This window comes from Perca fluviatilis, chromosome 2 (genome assembly GCF_010015445.1).
Source record: "Perca fluviatilis chromosome 2, GENO_Pfluv_1.0, whole genome shotgun sequence".
NCBI lineage: Eukaryota > Metazoa > Chordata > Actinopteri > Perciformes > Percidae > Perca > Perca fluviatilis.
In genome coordinates, this window is record NC_053113.1 from 29,649,943 (window position 1) to 29,671,096 (window position 21,154).

Sequence of the window (21,154 nt, forward strand, 5' to 3'; positions counted from 1 at the left end):
TACACACAATAATAACACATCAATATTCCACATACACAGCATATTTCTGTATACTGAACTTTCTGCGTATACACTGTTAACTTGTATCTGTGCACTTCTTGAAGGTGATGGAGCTTGAATCCAAATTGAACGAAGCAAAGGAGGAGATCACCTTGGGTGGGCCCGTAAGTCAGAAACGAGACCCCAAAGAGTGGATCCCTCGCCCACCAGAAAGGTACGCGCTAAGTGGCCACCGCAGTCCAGTCACCCGCGTGATCTTCCACCCAGTCTTCAGTGTTATGGTGTCTGCTTCTGAGGATGCAACAATAAAGGTCAGTGCTGCCGGATGATGGGAGTGATGGTCCGACAATGGATTTGTTGCAGAGCTTGCCTTCAAATGGGGCTGTGGAACTAATATCTGTAATCTTTTTTTTTTTATTATTATTATTATTATTATTATTATTATTATTATTATTATTATTATTTGAAATGGCGTTTCAACTGTTTTTCAGGGTTTTCAAACCATGTCCTGCAGAGAGTTGGGAATCTGCAGGTTTTCCAAATAAAAGCTGCATCAGGTGATTTTCCTGATTAGTTTACCGTCTTTGGAGCTGAAGGTGTGCAAATCCGTGAAACCGCTAATGAAGTCTCCATAACCATGTACTTTAAGTACATACAGCTCTTAGTGCACATCAAGGTTTCTGAGGCCACAGTAGGTTATAGAAACAGGGGTAATACCCTTACAATTCTTTATGATGATCTTGAAACATTTCAGTTTTCCAGGGATGAAATGCAGCTGCCATGCTTATCTGACCTCTTGGGTTTTTGGGACATTATTCACTTTGGACATGTAATGTGTAATGGTCAAATGAAGCATCATAATAAACAGATTTATTTCCTCCGCCAAGGAGGTTGCATTTTTGGCTTTGCTTGTCTGACTGTCAGCAGGATTTACGAGAAAGTACTGGCCCGATATTCATGAATCTTGGTGTTTGGAGCACCTCAGAGTTACGTGTCAGATACACAGATTATTTTTCACTTTAATTGTGCTTGATAGGGCATTTGTCCTGCATTTAGGTGGTGTCGGAATAATCAGAAAAACTGGTTCCCAATTTGGAAGATTTACACTGCGTTAACATTGTGAGATGCCTTGGCGGAGGTCTGCCCTTCTAGTTTTTTTTAAATTCTTTTTGTTGTTTTTTTCAGGCTTATTTGTAATAAAGCAAAATAGTGTCAGAATGTTGTTTGGCATTGATGATGATAAGACAACAGTATTTATGTCAAACTGAGGTCACAGATTCAGTCACGTGTTGCAGAGTTAAGGTTATTCATTAAGCCAAATCTTACATGGTGACAATATAGATGTTGATGATAAGTCTCTCTGAAACATCTGGTAGACTGGTTAGAGTACCCTGGTGATGGCAATACTCTGTTGAGCTGTTTGTTCTGTATATTTTATTCATGAGACAATGAGAGACACATGTTCATCTCCTCAGCTACACCCACACAGCATGTATTCCTTTCTCCGTTTTGGCATTTTCCTCATTTTTTCAATCCCACCCCTCCCTCCCACTACAACCCCACCTCCCAGCATCCTGCCTCATTTATCTTTCACTTAAAGCATCAGCTGCCCAACCATCACTACCCACTGTCGGAGCCATCCATCCCGCAGGAGGAGCCAGGCCTTGGCCCAAATTTAAAACTCCGCCCTGCTTTCTTGCACCTCTTTTCCTGGTTGCCTCGTCTCTTTGGGCCCTGGCCTGACTCTCCCTGTGTCCTACTTTTCTCCTCTTGAACAGCTGTTAAATTTTTAACTGAGGAGTAGACCTTGTGCTCTTTACACTCTGTCACTGACTGAGAGACTATCGGCTCATTTTCACCTCATGCCAGTGAGGCTGCCTAGCCTGATAATCAGACTGAACTGCCATTTAGTTTCATTTCACTCATTCAGCTTGACAGTGTTCATGTTGGCCTGTTTATTGTCCTAGAGCAGTGAACTTAAAGCAGTAGTTAGACATTGAGAAATGCACTTTTTGGCTTTGTTGTCATAAGTTCAATGAGCAGATTGAGCCAGCAAGGGCTTAGCTTAGCATAAAGACTGGAAACCGGAGGAAACTGCTAACCTGGCTCTGTCCTAAGGTAACAACATCCACCATCTCCAAAGCTCACTAATTAAGGGGTTATGTGGCTATTTCTTGACTGGAATCGGTTGCCATTCAACCAGCAGAGACTCCAGGAAGTTACTGGCCCAGGCCAAGAAAGAGTTTGAGTTATTTCTGTATGTCGACTTACAACAACCTGTACAGATGCATCAATCTCATGCCGGCATTTTTGTGGCTACTTGATGTAGCTCATGAATGCATGTAGCTATCTAGTTAGCAAGCTATGCAGAGAGAGACTGTTGACTTTCTTAATGCCTGAACATACCTGAGATGCGGGCGGCGAGTCAGAGGTCTGGAACAAAGCTAGAGGCTGCCTGTCTTTACCCTTATTCATGAAGGGTGTTAGGTGTCCCGTGTTTTGTTTTCTATAGTCAAATCATTTTCCCTTTCACCATTTTTCTTATTCCTCTGTTTGCATTGTACCTTACTGCTTTAGTTTTGTAATTATCTGGTCCTCATCCTTCCCTTCTTTTATCTCCTCCTCTCTCCTCTTGCTAACGTGGCAGATCTTTGCATTGCAAGATGTTACCTTGAGTTCAACTAACCTTTCACAATATGTAAATCAGCAAGTCCTGGGCGTAGCACTGTGCTCACTTAGACATTTCAACCAGAGGCTAGGTTAATTTAAATGAGGGCAAAGAGCTTGGGTGTCAGCTTACTTATTGCTTACCTCATAAACGGCATATCAAATAAAGTATTTGTATTATTGTTGGGATTTGAATGACAAAGAGCCAGGGCATTTTCTCTGAAAGAAATTACAATTAATTATCATGAAAAAGGGCAGGTTTTTGGCTTTAATAATGTCCCGGAGGAGCGTCCGTAGGAACCGGTTTTGACACAGCATTGAGTTACAGGTAGTTAATGGATTATGCGTGCTTTAGATGCTGCTGCTTAATACTGTTTTGTGTGTAAACCTGGTGTACCTCCAAACACATTGACTGCATAGATCTTCTCTCCCGATCACCCCTCTGCACTTTGTACCTCGTAGCCATCTGCACTGTCTGTGGGGGAGGAGAGTGGGGGGGTCTCCTGTCACCGTCTGCCCAAAATCCCCTACCCCAAGAGAGGAACCAATGAGGGTTTATCCCTCAGTGACAAACCGTCTGTCTGCTTCGAAATCTAGAAATGTAACCTCTTTCTCAGGCTAGAAAATTAGGCTTACTATTGTACACTCTATATTCTGTCTGTACTCCAGCTGGCAGTGTCATACTCCGCACAATAAACTATCTATCCGTTTTTATCAGACCTAACTGTAACCCTAATCAGCCTCCTGGCACATGCATCTCTGCCACTAGCAACAGCTATGCATCACAGACTCTGTAATCCAATATACAAAGAGTGTGTGGTGTCTGCAAACTGAGGCCTATCTGAGCTCTTAAGGTGAATGTTATTGCAGTATGGTAATTTTAAGCGTTCGGCCATCACCATATCTTTTTTTTGGTAGCGATTGTCATATGACTGCTCTGGACAGCTTGGTTCTCTCTTCTCAGCTTGTTTTGGCTGCTGGACTGTCCAGCTGAGTTGACATGGGGCCACAGATGATGTGACATTTGTGGGCTTTACTGGGAAAGGGATTCAGTTTTAAATGAAGAGCATACACGTGTTTCTCAGTAATATACAGACTTAATAAAATATGTATGTTCTCTTATACGTAGGTTTCTCTAAAGCTAATGTTTGAATATGTTCTCTTCTCCAGGTGTGGGACTATGAGACAGGAGACTTTGAACGCACACTGAAGGGCCACACAGATTCGGTGCAGGACATCTCTTTTGACCAAACCGGAAAACTGCTAGCATCCTGCTCTGCAGACATGACTATCAAGCTGTGGGATTTCCAAGGCTTTGAGTGCATCAGGACCATGCATGGTAATAAGATAAAACAGTTTATTTCTTTAAGAAATGCTTGGTATGACCACTTTTTCGATGAGCATTGGAAGTAATTTGGAGCGATGCATCACAGCTGCTACCATTTGTGTTGCCGATGTGAACAAGCTCTGTTATGGTTTCAACGTCATTGCATCATAAATGTAGCTTGTGACTGTACGCAGGGCTCAGGTGGTGCAGATGCTGTTCGTTATCACATTTGATGCTGCTGATGAGCCTCAATCTGCTCCAGGTCACAGCACCCTACACTGAGATTCACAACCAGCTCTGATAAACGGACTGTTTTAGCCATCATGTCTGCCACCACAGCATACTACTACAGGCATTTGGATACATAAATAGATATTTAAATTGTAAAGAATTGGTTTGAATTTTTTTAAATAAGCCTAGTATCTACATCATTTTTTTCTTATCTAATACTTTACGACACCATTGGTCATATCTTCACTGTTCCCCACCACACACACACACACACACACACACACCCATACGCACTTACTTCCACACCCTAATTGCCAAGTAAATTATGTCAGCAGTCTACATGTGCCCTCAGGCCCTGCTGATTTTGAGGATTTTTTTCCCCCCCTTGTTGTAATTGTGAGAAGGCCCCCCACCAACAAGCCAGCAGCAGCCCAAACAATATGAAGCTTTTTGTTCTCCTCTTCATAAGTCTGCTAGAAGTGCCCATTAATGTCTGACTGTGAAGCAGACGTGAATGAATATCGGTGAAATAAATAAGCCTACTTAGCTAACAGACAAGAAGCGCTCTGGCATTCATTCATTTATGCTGGAGTTGTAAATCCTGTATTTTGTATAAGTGAGCAACAGATTTCACTGGCTGCCAATCATTTTTGTTGTAAAGGAGGGTGTATGCTACTGGCACACTTCCTCTAACAGACGAGCTGCGTTCACACTGTGCAGGAAATCTGTGCACACATCGTCGTCTAAAACCTATTAAACTGAGCCCACTGTCTAGTTTTGTTTGATTTCCCCTCCATCTATCCTTATTTTTACTCGCATCTCCATTCACTTTTAATTCATCTACTCATCCTTACCTCCTTTTTTTATTCACTCCTTTTTTTACATCTTAAAATAAAAAACATGAGGCCAACTGGTGAAGTAGATTAGTGCAGATTTGGACAGCAGTTTAATTATCCTCTTCAGCACCGTTAGCACTATTCTGTGTAGTTGCCACCCATTATTGGAGCTGATGCACAGACACACACATACTGTTAAGCTGGCCTTTTAGAGAACACTTAGTGTTGTCTTTGACTGTTTAGCAGCTTAAATATGGCCCAGCATCTATGTAATTAGGCATCTCTTATTCTCTGTGGAACAAAGTAAGCCCCAGCTAATTTAATTGGCTAATTACAACCAAACCTATCGTTTTTTTGGCGCTCTTGGTGGCTAAAGGTGTGTTTTAAAAAAAAAAAAAAAAAATGACCGCTGAATTTCGAGTATGACTCCTCTGTTTATAGTAAAGAAGGAAAAATAGGTGTTGCCTTCTGAAATGATTAGATTACATTTTACACACGCTTCAAATGTGGATTTGTGTTCAGAAAGTTTTATAATGGTCTTGGCTCTTACTGAGATCTTGATTTTATCTTTTCTGTTTTCCAGGACATGACCACAATGTTTCGTCTGTAGCCATCATGCCCAATGGAGATCACATTGTTTCTGCCTCAAGGGACAAAACCATAAAAATGTGGGAGGTGGCAACTGGGTACGCACCCTCCATAGACCACTGTGTTTTTTTTAGCATGATATTCTGTTTGGTTGATCAAATCCATTCTGACATCATGATAACTCTTGTACTATTTTCTGTGCATCAGCTACTGTGTGAAGACCTTCACAGGCCACAGGGAGTGGGTCCGTATGGTGCGGCCCAACCAGGACGGCACACTGATTGCCAGCTGCTCCAACGACCAAACAGTGCGTGTGTGGGTCGTGGCCTCCAAAGACTGCAAGGCTGAGCTGCGGGAACACGAACATGTGGTGGAGTGCATCTCCTGGGCACCAGAGAGCGCCCACCCCACCATCCAAGAGGCCACAGGCTCCGAGGTAAAAGACCGCTCAGACCTCTTTCTTGAGGGCTACACTCAGACAAAGTTACACTACAGAGTTCAATGTAACAATTTCAGGTGGTGTCCAGTGTGATTAATCATGAAAGCACAGTAGCAGATCATGTGAGGTGTGCTAACTGGCCGTTCACTGATGAACAATTGGTGGGACAAGAAAAACAATTTTTCCAGAGGCTGGCCCGCATGAGATGATGACTTACTGGTCAACCGACTGAGCAATAAGACAGTCATTATTGTACAACCATCAAACACAAAGTGTGGTGATGGAGCTGATGTGCATCCTTGAGTAAAAGCAGAACTAACTGGTAAATGCATGGTCATGTAATGCTTTCACTCAGTGATAAACGCTTTTTGACACTATCACATGATGAAAATGTGTTCCTTCTCTACATGCGTAGCCATTTCAGTGAGTCTCATAGGTCACTGCTCAGACTGACAGCCATGTGAACAGACTGGCTGGAAATGAAGAGTGTGCTTGCATAATCTGTGATAATCTGAATATCAGCATAGCCTAGAGTCAGCCCAGACTCCCTCCTCATGCCTTGTGATCTCAAGTGCGTCCAATTCAGATTAAAACAGTATTTGCTTGTAGCAGTTGTCCCAGTCTAACCTGTGTGCAGTGGAAAACACTGTTCCGCTTGTACAGAAGCCATTTCTTTTTTAGTGCTTTGTTTCTTAACTCAAGTGAAACATGCACACAAAATACCCCCAGGTATTTTATTTGGGATGTTCTGCTTCTCTGTATGTTCTGGTACAGTGATTGCCTGATTTCTGTTTTCCTTCTTCTTCTTTTTAAAACTTCAACTTTATTAACGCCACAGTAACATTACAAGACATTACTACATCCTTAAACCTTTTTAACAGGCCGAAGCAGTGAAACGCAGCTTCACTGATTCTCCAGTTATTGTTTAGATGCACCTGCCAGCCTGTTTGAACACAAGCTCCACCGATGCAGTTAAAACTATCAGGCATGTAATGACTGTTAGTTGCCAGAATGCCTGACACAGCTTTCAAACATTTTTGTGTGAACAGTACTTGGTGGTAAATGTTGCAGTTAATGAATTTATTCAGCTAATCTCCCTTTCCGCATGTTGACGGAGTGGATTTCAAGTGTGCTTTTTTTTTTTTTTTTTTATCTTGTAAAACAGGAATTGATAAAATAATTCGTAGTATTTGATTCTACTTGGTATTATTTTTGCACCATTATTTGTATTAAATGTTTCCCCTTTGTTCTTAACCAGACCAAGAAGAGTGGTAAGCCAGGCCCCTTCCTGCTGTCTGGCTCCAGAGACAAAACCATCAAGATGTGGGATGTTAGCATTGGCATGTGCCTTATGACACTGGTGAGGACCATCTTAGACTAAACATTTTTTAATTTATTTGTATGTATATTTTAATATTTGGGTGACATTTTTAGAATGAGAACATTTTGCTTTATTAGTGCGATGAATTGGTTCGCAACTGGTGTCTTTAGCAGTGTGTGTTTATCTCACAGGTTGGCCATGACAACTGGGTGCGTGGTATCCTCTTCCACCCTGGAGGCAAGTTTATTGTGACCTGTGCAGATGATAAGACCTTAAGGATCTGGGACTACAAGAACAAGCGCTGCATGAAAACCCTGTGTGCCCATGAACACTTTGTTACCTCTCTGGGTAAGCTTAAAAAAAAAAAAAAAAATGCTTCACACTTGTTATTGTTTGACCAGTTAGTATCCTAAAGTGCAGCAGGAACCTCTTTATTCCACATTCATTGGACAGTGGAGCTGGTTTCACAAATATCTGCTTTAGCAAAAGGTTGAGTAATTGTAAAGAAGCCCAGTGTCTCCACCGGCATGTGTTGAGCGTCCTGAGGGTTGCTGGCAGCTGGGCTTTAAGCGGTAGACAAGCGCGCTAGGATTTTCCCACCTCCCCCTCCTCGTATATGCAGCTTTTCAGCAGATCAAGGCTCGGTAACTCTCTTGAGGAGCTCTTCAGCCAACTTTTCCTTGGCAAGCCGTTTGAAACCCAGTCCTCTTAAATCCTACTTCAACCAAAGAGGATATCGCTGTGAGCTATTGATGTTAAGCATTCTCGAGTGGTGTGGAAAAGACAAAGCACCTTTGTTTGAAATCACTGGGGAAAATTATTATTTCCCCCATTTTCTAAAAAGCATTGTCCTGTCTGTACGCACAACCCATTCCCCATTCTTAATCACGGCTACAAAGCTCTGACTGATCAATTCTTCTCAAACTGACTGCAGCTGGCAATGACTACTTTAAAAAAAAAAAAAATAAATCAGAGTTGTAGGCAGTAAGGTCTAGAACCAGGACACTTTTCAGATGATAATGCTGTGTTTCCCACACATGGTCTATACAAGTGTAGTATTGGCTGCTCATATTTTGACCCATTTGAAGAATGGCGGGTCATAAATTCCGTTTGTTCCACATCTGCAGACCTGTCACAAGGAACAGCACATGTATATGTCTACTCTTTTTTTTATTTTATTTTTGTTTAATTTTTTTTTATTACAATTACAACTTTTAACAAAAGCAACACAACACGGGACATCCTGCACAAACCCGCCATTATTAAATAGCCAAGCTACCATCAATAGCTACAACAATTTTGTTCATTCACTCTACTTAGATTTTTTTTTTTAAATAGCAGCCCGCAAAACTACAGGGTACACTACGCACAATTTAAAAAGTTTGGTTGCCGATGAAAGGATTCAGTGAGTGTAAAGTTAAAGATGAGATCATGGCAGTTTCACAATGCGTTGCTATGGCGATCGCGCCTACACTGAGGGGGTACCATCCGCAGTGGAAAACGACGAGAGAAAAGTAGGATACAGTGGAAACACGGGATACGTTGTCGACGGACTGAGACTGTTGGTGCCAAACTGGAACTTTTCCACGGGTTAGCCCCACTGTTAGTCACTCGGATATCACTGGTTTTGAATCTGAATCTAGGCCGCTTGTTTTCATTGAAATAGGTTTTCCTCTCTTTTGTTTTGTTCTGATGATCTTTTTGGTTTCTTCCACAGATTTCCACAAGGCTGCTCCCTACGTGGTCACTGGGAGTGTAGATCAGACAGTAAAAGTGTGGGAGTGCCGCTGATTTGGACCTTGGAGGATTGGACCCCCACCACCCCCAATTACCCAGGCGCTCCTCTGGATCCCACCTCCCCTCCTGCCATTCCACCTCCCCTTTCATCCCACCTTCCCGTCTCACTTAACCTAAACCTCATCTGCACACCGTCTCCTCCGGCTGCACTTACCACCATGGTTATTTACCCATTGCTCTCTCTGGTCCAGTAACTATTGTCCTTCTATGTAAATTATTCCTGGATGTAGATCGAGCTATTAAATGTTACACAAAAAAAGTATTCTTGCATGGTAATCCAAAATTGTATACTGTAAATTTCCGTAACATCTAGAAGTACCATAGGTTTACCACGGGGCTGGCCGTCTGTCACGCAGCCTTACCGACCAACCGAAGGCAGATGTTTTTGACTGGGTGTAAAATGTAGGGCACTAAAAACCGCTAATTTAAGAAATGACAGTGTCTTTATGTGTAAGATTTATTTTTGTCTATTTTTTTTATTTAGGATTTTTTTTTTTTCTGTTTTTTTTTTCTCCTTCACTGTCGTAGTCTGTTGGTGCCTAGCTTGGTGAAACTTTCAGAGATAACGCTGGAAAAGCATATATGATGCGCTAAGATACGATTGTCTGTGGGGCTTTGTTATTGAAATAATCTGTAGCTTTATAACATCACTTCTCAAGTGTGCATACCATTTCTCTTTATGTGAAACTAGGTAATATTTTAATGGCTGTATATACGAATGTTTCAAACTGTTGTCCTTGGACCTTGGGGGCTTAAAAACAGCTTTGTACTCTTGTCATGGTGGCACATGAACCACTGCTAGGCTTTAGATGAATTATCCAATTTAATGAATCTGCAGCAAAGAATAACAAGTGGCTTTGTGAATAACTGAACTGAGTTCTTCACAAGAAGCCCATAGAGAGCAAGATTGTGTGGCTTCTGCTGTCAGTGAGCGCCCTGGGTCACAGTATCACCTGAGCAAGGTTCAGGGATTACACCTGATTAATCTCTAGCACTTGATAAAGACCTTGGGTGTATCTCCCTTTAGGAGATGATTTCCTGTGACTTTGCATGCAAGACTTTTGTTGAACTGAAGCCTCTGTCCACTTCTAGTCCCCTGACCAGTCGGGGTTGGTGTACCATAGGAATTATGTAAAGTCAAAAGATGCTCAGTTGTTCCATGGCGCCTCTTAAGGCTACAAACCGAAGCCTTGTGTAATTTAAACCCGCTAAAGAGCAACCATAAAGGCATGATGAGGAGTCAAAGTGAGCCCCCTGGGTTTGTTATCTGGGATGTGCAAAGATCTCTAATTTCTAAGGGGTGAAATATGTTCTGCATAATAAAAATGGTTTTGAGTAAAAAAAAAAAAAAAAAAAAAAAGTTTTCTGTGAAAATACGAAATGTAAATTTAGCTTAAGAGATTTGGCAATTTTTTTTATCGCACTAAAGGATGAACTGGATGGGAATTTAGAATTAGTGAGGAAATGCTAGCAGCAGACATGCTATGTGATGTGTGGATGCTGTTTTTTTTTTTTTTCTCTGTATAGAGGGGTCTGATGCTGAGGTGGCTAAGGAGTTTTTTTTTTGTTGTTGTAAAGAGCTCCTCACTGTAAAAAGAGGCAATGGCAGCTCCTGGATTAGATATGGAGGAGAATGCTAAAAGCCTGAGCAGCGAGGATCTCTACAGACAAACCCCACAGACCACCTCACACGTATGCAAACGTCTTCTGAGTGGCTTTCCTCTAATGTTCAGCTTTTGATCTTTGTGGAGCTGTAACTGAAAGAAAAACTGTAAACCAGTCCATGCTGTAGAAACGACCATTCCGCTTCCCTTGGAGGACAAAATGAAACCTCTTGCTTCTAACTATAGCTGACAAGGTGATTCATTAATCTTGCACATCCCTGTTTTCACTAAATCTTTGGTCGTTTAATGATGATCAAAGACTACGTTAAAATTTAATGATGATGATAAATGCATAAACCTATAATTTCTGATTTAGCCTTTTTCATTCCAATGCGGTTCTTGGCTAATAAAGAGTTCCACTGCTTAACTGATCTTATCTTTGCTTCTTTGCCACATTTTCCTCTTCCTGTGTGTACTGGATGTGGCGATCTGCTGCTCAAGCTCCTGCTAGTGGCTACTGTGAGCCTAATGTGACCTGTTGATGTAGCACTGCTGCATGTAAACCTGCACCAGAGGCAGAGCTGTCAGAACAATATTATTTTAAAAGCTTAAATAATGGATCCTATCACAGGCCAGTTGGTTTGAATAGTGAGGTGAAAGAAACTGTCCTTCTGTACCTAAAGTAGTTTGATTAGTAGATACGCTTATTTGCTCTCTTGCTGAGTATCAAGAATATCAATACCACTCACTAGTATTGTAAAGATGATGCCAGTTAGCGTAGCTTAGCATACATACCGGAAATAGTGAACATGGGTATTCATTTTAGAAAATTGTGAATTAAACAATTCCCTGGAACCTGCTGGAGTCTCATTGGTTGCCTGGCAACTGCTTCATTCCACAGGACAGATTCTGGATCATAGACATATATACATAGACGCCGCATATACATGTATGCATATACATCTATGTATATATGTCTATGGTCAGGATAGCCGTATCCGCTTTATGCTAAGCTAAGTGGCTGCTGGCTACAGCTACATATTTATTGTACAATGTGAATGTTATCAAGTTTTCCCTCAAACCTAACTCTCGGCAAGAAAGCAAATAAGCGTATTTTAATATCCAACTATTCCTCTTAAATTGCTGTGTCCTTGGTCGGCTGACTTGAGTTCAGACAGCTCTATTCATTGGTTGTAGAAAGGCTGGTTTTGTTGTGTATGATGCTATTTGAAAGAGGTTTAACTCTTTTTCTGTAAATGCAATGGGATTGTGGCGGACTAGGATGTCCCAAAGGAGAAACCCTCTATTTCAGGAAATATAACCCATGTCTCCCTTAGGTTTGTGCCCCTTTACAAAGGTCTTATTTTTCTACAAGCTGTTTTCTCTGTCCTAACTTCTGAGGCAAAGACTGGGTGGAGAATCAGCTAATTTTGTAGTACAATTTGGCATGACTAATGAAGATGCCAATGTGTTAAATGTTCTAGCTGAAGCCAAAAAATGGAGACATTTGTAAGTACAATCTGGTTTAGCTTGAGAAATCAGCCTCCTTTTGTTGTTGATAATGACGCTTGTCTCCTCAGGATCATGCTATGACATGCCAGGCCATAAAATGTAAATTAGAAATGTAATTCCCTGCCTTGGTTTTACTCAAGGAAGGCGGTTAATCAAAAAGGTCAGGACGATGTGTGTTCTGTTTTTTTTTTTTTAAGAAACTGTGGGAAAAGCTACAACACAGCTGTTGTGTTGTAGGCAAGTGATGAAGAAAATCCCCTTTTTGCCATTCGCAGGTCCCAAACAATCCCTGTTCTGCTCTGGTCTGGTGTGTGAATGGACTGACAGACACGTTTTGACTGTCTGTAGGTCATTTCCTCAGGCTTCAAGTCCACCTGTCCTCTGTAACCTGCTTGTTAACCACAACCAAGAGCTTCAGACTGCACAACAAGCTCCTCCAGGAGAGCTCATGATGTTTTCGCCACTAAGGTCTCACTCTTCACTCAGCAAACTGTTAACAATATACCTGGATGTCATTATTGTTTGCAATATAATAAAAGAAGAAAATCTGCAGCTGTCTTGTCCTGCTTATTTGTTTGGAGCTGTTAGTTATACTGAAGGTGAAGACTATTATAAACAATAGTATATTGGGACAAAGTTGAGCTAAAGTTTGAATTTCACACCAGTTAGTTTCAGTTCATTTGAAGTGGGGTTAATACAGTAATGATTAAGGGTTGACATATCAGATTATTTAATTGTATTTTCCCCAAAACTTAATGGATCAAAATATATTTACATTCTGCATTCATCATAAAAATATAAATCTAAAATGGAGGTACAATCAAAGCTTGGTAATACAATGAAATAAAAAGAAGAAAACAAAATGGCAGATTTACTTTAAAAGGTGGAATTGTAATATATGTTAAGTTCCAGTGTCTTTATTTATATCCAATAAGTTCAGCAGAAATGTAGGGTTTTGAAGGGAAATAATTAACATGGGTATTCTTTAGGAAACAACTTCAACAACAGTTTTAAATATTGTTCATCATGTTGAAAAAACAGTACAATTACATTTGTAAAAGAGATGGGTAAGTGATTTCCCCCAAAATGTACCCCCAACTTTATTTGCATATTTTCACAAATATGTGATACAAACAATTTTGACAACTGAAACATGGGACTAGTTTTTGTATGACGTCAACACGCTTCGCCGTAGAGAGGTGACGTCGCAGACATCCAGGAAGAGAGTTACAGAAAGTGAACAACGTTTGGACAACGTGAGTTGTGTGAGCTTTTCCTACACAGTTGTTTAGTTCAATAAAGTCATCAACATTCGGACAATAATAACGGGCTTCATGTTACCACGGACAATACTACAATAAAAGGTAGGCAGGCACAAATACTGTTATATATTAGCTTAAAAATGTTAGCGTAACGTTACTGCTCCAAACTAATGTTAGCTCCTAGAATCCGTTAACGTGATTTAGTTTCCGTTTGTTTTTACTCCAGTTTGGAAAATTAAAATTAGTTCCCCACATTTAAATCCAACGAAGTTAGTTTAAGTCACAGTTTAAATGTAGTTTGAGTGCAACCATTAACACCAGTACAGGGCTTAAAGTTCTTAGGCATGGTGGTGCAGGTTTACACATTGTAACGTTACACATTTCCTCCAGGGCAGCATGTCAGGCTCACAAATGGTGTCTTGCTTTAACCCCTGTCAGTACCAACCGCAGTTAGTTGCCCATGCTGAGTAGCATAGCGTTATATAGATGACAAATGAAAGTAAGGTTAGTCAACAATGCCATTTGCAAATAAATAAATGCCTAACTATCACCACATGTTCACCCTGTTAGCGGGTTCAAACTCAACTTAAGCTCCAAAACAAGGTTTAGTCAGTGCTCCTATCATATCTTATATGTTCTTTATAAACTTAGCACAAAAAGTAAGGAAATTTGTGTTTGGTAGATTATTTCTCTGTGGTAACGATGCACTTTGGCAATAAATCTTATACCTTTGGAAAGCCTGTTTAGTTCCCTTTCAAATGGTGCTCCATTTGTAAGGAACATACATTTGTGATGAGCAGCAGCGCTGAGTATGTGGGTTGCGCCCATGAAAAATTTGCCAAATCTTCTCTGCCAATGCCAAACAGCTTATTCTGCCATTGACTTGATTGGTGGATTAGATGATTTTGCCTACAGCAGTTGGATCATAGGGTCAAAGTCTGGAGAAGATGCGGAGAACGCTATGCTGATTGCTGCACCGACAGAGTAACACCTTTTGGTGGAGGCAGTGTGATGGTGTGGGGCGGCATCTCCCTCACTGGAAAAACGAGGCTTGTCATGATTGGAGGCAATCTCAATGCAGAGAGATATAGAGATGAGATTCTGCAACCAGTGGCAATCCCATATCTCCACAGTCTGGGACCGATCTCTATCCTCCAAGATGACAACGCTCGCCCCCACAGGGCGGGGTTTATCAGAGACTACCTCCAGAATGTGGGAGTGGAGAGGATGGAACGGCCTGCCAGCAGTCCTGACCTCAACCCCATTGAACACTTGTGGGATCAGCTTGGGCGTGCTGTTTGTGCCAGAGTGACCAACACAACCACGTTGGTTGACTTGCGACAAATGCTGGTTGAAGAATGGGATGCCATCCCACAGCAGTGTGTGACCAGGCTGGTGACCAGCATGAGGAGGTGGTGCCAGGCTGTTGTGGCTGTGTATGGTTCTTCCACACGCTACTGAGGCTCCTGTTTGTGAAATGAATAAATTGTTAAATTGCCAATATGTCTTGTTTCTTCAAACTTCAATCATCCAATCCACCAAACGAGTCAATGGCAGAATAAGCTGTTTGGCATTGGCAGAGAAGATTTGGCAAATTTTTCATGGGTGCAACCCACATACTCGGGGAACCATTTGAAAGGGAACTAAACAGGCTTTCCAATGTTATAAGATTTATTGCCAAAAAGCATTGTTACCACAGAGAAATAATCTATCAAACACAAATTTCCTTACTTTTTGTGCTAAGTTTATTTAATTTGTGCCTTGCTGTAAGTTCACCCGGGTTCATGCTCATGTCTCTTTTCCCTCTAAAATCAGTGCTCTGACCATGGCTCTGAATAAATCCATGCATCCCCGTAATCGTTACAAAGACAAACCGCCAGACTTTGCTTACCTGGCCTCCAAATATCCAGACTTCCAGCAGCACGTGCACACCAGCCTCGCTGGACGACCTGTGTAAGTACTTGACTGTGTGTGGGTGGGGGTGCGTGTGTAGTTTTTCGTTTTTCAAAGTACTCTGCTGCAGTGCATCTTATTGTCCATCCCTGATCTCAAATCTCTCACCATTATCATCAGTTAAAAAAATAACAAATGGGAGTTCGGCCATGGTCACACAGCAGCTCTATTACCCTGTGGGCTTCTTATTTTTATTATGCACATACACTGTATAGTCCCTGTCCACATAATTAAGGACTGCCTCATCTTGGATTTTCAATCAGTCAATTTTATTTGTCACATTAAATCGTACGAGGTACAATTCCACTGAAATGTAATCCAATCAGCTCCCTTAACTTTTGCATGATTGATTATGATTTTGCATGGTTTGTATTGACTGAAATGGAAGAATGTGTTTGTTGCATTGCACCTGCCTGTTCAGCTTCCAAAATCTTGTGGAAAGCCTGAAACCAGAAGAGTGGATGCTGTTTTAGCATCATATTAATGTCCATAGAGTTATGGAATTACATGTTTAAGAATATCATATGGCACTAATGTGCATGGGTCTACATATTTTTGACTTATTGTCTATATATTGAAGCAGTGTACAGAAACACCAGTTTTCACCAGTTTGCCGGAGTATCCCATTCAGCACCGCTCATGCCCCAGCTGACTCGGTCTGATCTTTACTGCTCATTCAGCTCCTGGCAACAGCAGGAGGATGAAGCTTGGACAAATGATTAATGGACCCAAACATCAAAAGACCTTTTTTTTTCTTTTTCACTCCATCGTCTGTTTGCTGCTCTCATTTATTTCATTAGAGAAACTTTACAATCTATGTTTGAGTGACAATTTAAAATGAAATCCCAATTTTAACAATAGGTTGGTGTGTCAATCAAAACGTGTGTGTGTGTGTGTGTGTGTGTGTGTGTGTGTGTGTGTGTGTGTGTGTGTGTTGTGTGTGTTTGTGTTTGTGTGTGTGTGTGTGTGTGTGTGTGTGTGTGTGTGTGTGTGTGTGTGTGTGTGTGTGTGTGTGTGTGTGTGTAACATGCTGCTGAGAAGTCATGATGTGAGAAGTCCAGGCAGGAGAACAAAGGAAGAATATGTCTGGTGGGATTTGTGGTGTTCATGTCAAACTGTGAGCTCATGATTGCTGCTGCTGTGGGAAAGAAACTTGAACTACATTTGTTTTTAACTAATAAAGCCCTCGTAAACGAAAAATGTCGATGAGGTGGATATTTAAACCTCTGACAAAAACCTGGATTGGGTGGATGGTTAAATCACAGAGGTGTTTTTAATTTTGTGAATATGTCAACAGTTTGACATCTTTCTTTGCACATTTTCTAATGTGATAGTCGACATTTTGACAGTGTTAAAGCAGGTAAAGAACAGGTGTAACTAATTAATAAAGGCTGCATTTAATCCAGGTGTGTCAGTGTCAGGGTCCTGCCTGATGGACCTTTTTCACAGCAGACAATAGGCTCGTTGGAGATGAACTGCACCTCGCCTGTAAAGTGGACGAGAGCAGGCAGCAGCAGCAGGGGGCGGTGACAAAAATCCGCTGACAAGTCGGACAGTTTCCAGCCGATCCCAGCAGCCTACAGGCTGAACAGGAAGTCACAGAAACACTGTGGTCCGATTCCGATGTTAATAAAATGTTATCAGACCCATATATCAGCTTGCACACAGTCTCCAGTTGTTTTATTATGAGAGTAGCTCTCAAAATGCTCTACATGCGATCTGTTGCGGATTTCAATTAACAACAGACTGTAGATGATCCGTAATCCCACAGATCTATTCTCTTCTTCTAAACGTAACTACCAGCCACACAACATGTGGTTTGTACAGAATAAACTTTTAAATCAGACAAATAGCAGTTAAAATCCGCTGAGAGGTTGGCGTTTCCCAGCATGCCCTGGGTCCGCCTGGGTCTTGCAGTCGGTGAAAAGCAACTGCGCTGCCTGCTTCTCAGAACAGCCGTCTTGATCTCGTGAGGTTATCGTTGCCCACGTGTGCATGACGTCAGAGCAAGTCGGACACAAATCTAACCAGCATGCATTGGGCGGTGATCGCTGGTGATTGATTCTGCACAGACCTGGCTCATCTTGAACGAGCCTGTTTTGACTTATCATATTAGGAAAAGCACAGCTGAAATTGATAACCTTAACGATGGCTCAATTCCATCAAGTGTCCCAGTAAGCTGTTTCAGTGAGTCAGCATGAACAATACCAGGACCTCTCCTAAGTGGAATGCAGCCAGCATTAATGGTTTGGAATACACCTGTGCTTTTCCTACGATGACATGTCAACATGTCTGCCGTGAAAAAGGTCTATTGTGCATGCTCACCGGCTTACTGAGACATTGTTAATGTTATTACTTCCACCTGTGCTTTACCTGCTGTTGCAAGTTAGTGTCTGCAGTTTATTACTATAACCAGCGATCACAGTTATCAGTATTTCTCCAGTAGTCAGTTTTATTTGGAGAAGAATGAATTGAGTCACATTTTGTGTTATGTTAAATACCAAACTTATACAAAAATGAATACCTTGTCATTATTTATAGTGATGCACCGAAATGAAAATTCTTGGCCGAAACCGAAAAAGAGGAAACCAAGACCGAAACACCGAAAGAAATTATGCCAATTATTAGTACCATTGCATTTATGACTGTGTACTAACTTTACTATAATCAAGGCATTGCAATTGTATAAATTAATATTAAAGTTTAATTAAAAACATATCTAGCAGAAATATGGCTACAATCTGATAGTCACATACAGTATATAGTAACCTAAGAACAGAATAGCTTACCTATTATTATTATTATTATTATTATTATTATTATTATTATTATTATTATTATTCGAGGCACTTTCTTGCAGGATTTCACTGAACATATCAGACAACGAGGGTGCATGCCCCTCATCTGGTGCGGAGAGACAAATCTTTTTTTTTTTTTTTTTTTTTTCTGCGCTCTGATCTCCTGCGCTGCTCCGTGCGCGCTCCGTCTGCACGCGGGTTCTCCGCATCCATCGCGGCCTGCATCATTTCTCGTGCGCCCTTCTTTATTTCCGCATCCAAGTAATGGTCTTTATAACGCGGATCAAGTACAGTCGCGATGAAGTGCAGAGGATCCGAATAGATCTCACTGAAACGTGTGCTGACAGACTCTAAGAGCGTACTTTTCATTGTTTTCACTCCGTGGTCCGTCTCAACCTCTTTGCTTAGGAGACGCTTTGCAGGTTGATCGGATCGGGTACTGACACACGTGCAGGTCGCGGTTTTTGTTTGCGTCATCACAACATTTCGGCTGTATTGTTTCGGTGATAAAAGTATTTCCGAAAATTTTCGGTGGCCGAATATTCGGTGCATCCCTAATTATTTATATTTAGGGTTGGGCATCGTTTGGATTTTAACGATTCTGATTCCAATTCCGATTCTTCCTTTCGATTCCGGTTCTTCTCGATTCCGATTCTTTGAGGGGAGAGTTGAAACGGGTCACATGCTTATTTCACAAATAAGAGGAAAGTTTTATTTTGATTCAATGGTGGTTTGCAGTTTTACCGGGCTTTTTCAACGTAAAATAAAGCCACACCAGAGCGCCGCTTACTGTGCTCCATGGCTGCAACACAACAAGCGCCTGGCCTCTACAGAAATCCAAAACTTGCACATGTTCAATTTGGAATCCAAGATCAGATTTGAAACCAAATCCTCCGAACAATTCCAATAAAGAAACGATTCCGCTGGAATCTTAATTTTTGAAACTATTCTGAGTAGGAATCGGTTCTCGATGCCAAACCCTATTTATGTTTTGAATTCATCCTTGTTACAAATAAGCTGTAATCCACTATGATGACATTTTACCATTGTTCAGTTAAGTGAATCTCCATTTGGACTGGATTTAAGGGAGGTGGCGTATGTGGCTAAATGAACACCTTCAACCCAGTAATAATTACAGCTGCAATGACCTACTGTTCTTCGGCAAACTTCCTGATCCTCCTGTATTTGAAATTCTTTCCAGAGTGACGTGCTTGTAATTTAAAGTGGATCTCTTGAGTTTTTTTCCATGCAAAGAGCTGCTTGTCCTTCTAATTTATTTCTTAAATAACTTAAATAATTTGACTTTTGTCTGAAAATTAGGTAAATCAACGTTTGTGCTAATCTGATAGATGACCAACACATAGGCCTTTTTGGAGAAACAAAACAATGGGAAAAAAAAAATGAAAGCAAGACCCCACAAAAGCCTGTCAAATGTGCAGTCGTAATGCCAGCTAAGCTGTATTTAGTCTTGTCAAATTAATTTTGCCTCTTTTGCTGTCCGGGGCTTTATTTTAGTAAAAAAAAAAAACCAGACTAGCATTTCACGATTTATCTTAAGTTGGTTCTCGTCTTTTTCACCAAGACATGGCAGCTTGTCATTTTATATATTTAGATTAATTTATTTTTGAATTCTTCTCAATTGATACAAATGTCCGTCAAAACAAAGCAATGAACTCCCAATGAATGTAAGAGCTGACAGTTATTGTGAGACTTGTACTTGAGGTCTGCTGTTCAGCTGTCAGGACAGAGACACTCTCCTCCCTCTTTGTTTGTGTTTTATGAAACTGGTACCACGTCTGCTCAGTGAGGAAATCACTTGTTATTGTCTGTGTTATGCAGATGAATGCTGACATGGTGTCACTGCAGCGAGCCTGAACATCTGTGTGTGAACGTGAACATATTGGTGTGGGCTGATCCTTTTGTGGTTGTGAGGTGGCCAGTCAATCATCTCATGGCGGGCCGAGCATGTGCGTGTGTGGGCACGCTGTAAAACTCGACTGGATGTCCTTCTGTGACAGGTGTTAATTATCACTTTGTAGTGTCTGTGTGTCTGTTGTTCACCAACAGACACACAGACAAACAATTGGCGGGTAGTGTGAGGGCTGGACGTCCAGTGTGGAAATTTAGACAATTGGGGAATTAGACAACTAGATAGTTATGTGTAATTTTTTTAGACAAAAAAAAAGTGAAATGACAAAGAAATTTTAATGTTTGTTTCTAGCAGTAAAGCAGACTTCATGATCGGTGTAACATTAGTAGATTAGATTAGTTGATTGACAGAAGATTGACAAACAATTTAAATTAATCATTTAAGTCATTTATCCAAGAACAAGACTAATAGTCCCCAGTAGAGATGCACTGATTATAACTTTCTAGGCCGATTCCGATTTTTCATTGAGTTTGAACTGCCGATACCGATTTTAGCCAATTCCGATTTTCATATTTTCTAACCACATTACAGCGCGCACACACACAAATATTTATTTTCTATCTTTTCTTTAATAGAACATTTTGCATAGAACAATATAGATAATAATTAATCGCTATAAAATAGAACTATATAAATTATTCCTGGTGTGGGAAATTCACACACCTCTAAAGTGCAATGTTATGGAAGAACCATTTCCTTCTTTTCACATCCGATATCCATTTTTTTTTAAGTTGGATATTGGATGTGAAAAGAAGGAAATGGTTCTGCCATTACATTGCAAATAAAAATGTAATAAATATAGCCTTGCAGTATGAAGATATTTCTCAAAACACACACAGACCTGTTTGAACAACAACAGTAACGTTACCTAACATCACTGCTCATTTTA

The 21,154-nt window shown here is 40.9% G+C and overlaps 2 protein-coding genes across 5 annotated transcripts in view; both read left to right on the forward strand.

Annotated features, from left to right (window-relative positions):
- LOC120575480 (lissencephaly-1 homolog) overlaps window positions 1–12,874 on the forward strand; it is a 48,754-nt gene extending 35,880 nt beyond the window's left edge. For all 3 annotated transcript variants that reach the window (XM_039826296.1, XM_039826314.1, XM_039826305.1), the window contains 7 exons: window positions 105–311; window positions 3,838–4,006; window positions 5,645–5,747; window positions 5,857–6,085; window positions 7,347–7,448; window positions 7,601–7,757; window positions 9,127–12,874. In XM_039826296.1, coding sequence (XP_039682230.1) covers window positions 105–311; window positions 3,838–4,006; window positions 5,645–5,747; window positions 5,857–6,085; window positions 7,347–7,448; window positions 7,601–7,757; window positions 9,127–9,200 — 1,041 coding nt within the window. In that variant the 3' untranslated portion in view covers window positions 9,201–12,874. The remainder of the gene's footprint in view (window positions 1–104; window positions 312–3,837; window positions 4,007–5,644; window positions 5,748–5,856; window positions 6,086–7,346; window positions 7,449–7,600; window positions 7,758–9,126) is intronic.
- A 610-nt stretch (window positions 12,875–13,484) lies between these two features.
- The window catches only part of mettl16 (methyltransferase like 16), a 29,382-nt gene continuing 21,712 nt past the window's right edge, over window positions 13,485–21,154 (forward strand). The window contains exons 1-2 of one of the 2 annotated variants that reach the window (XM_039825765.1): window positions 13,485–13,578; window positions 15,400–15,537. In XM_039825765.1, coding sequence (XP_039681699.1) covers window positions 15,410–15,537 — 128 coding nt within the window. In that variant the 5' untranslated portion in view covers window positions 13,485–13,578; window positions 15,400–15,409. Of the gene's footprint in view, window positions 13,687–15,399; window positions 15,538–21,154 lie in introns of both variants that reach the window. The other variant, XM_039825757.1, reaches the window with a different exon arrangement.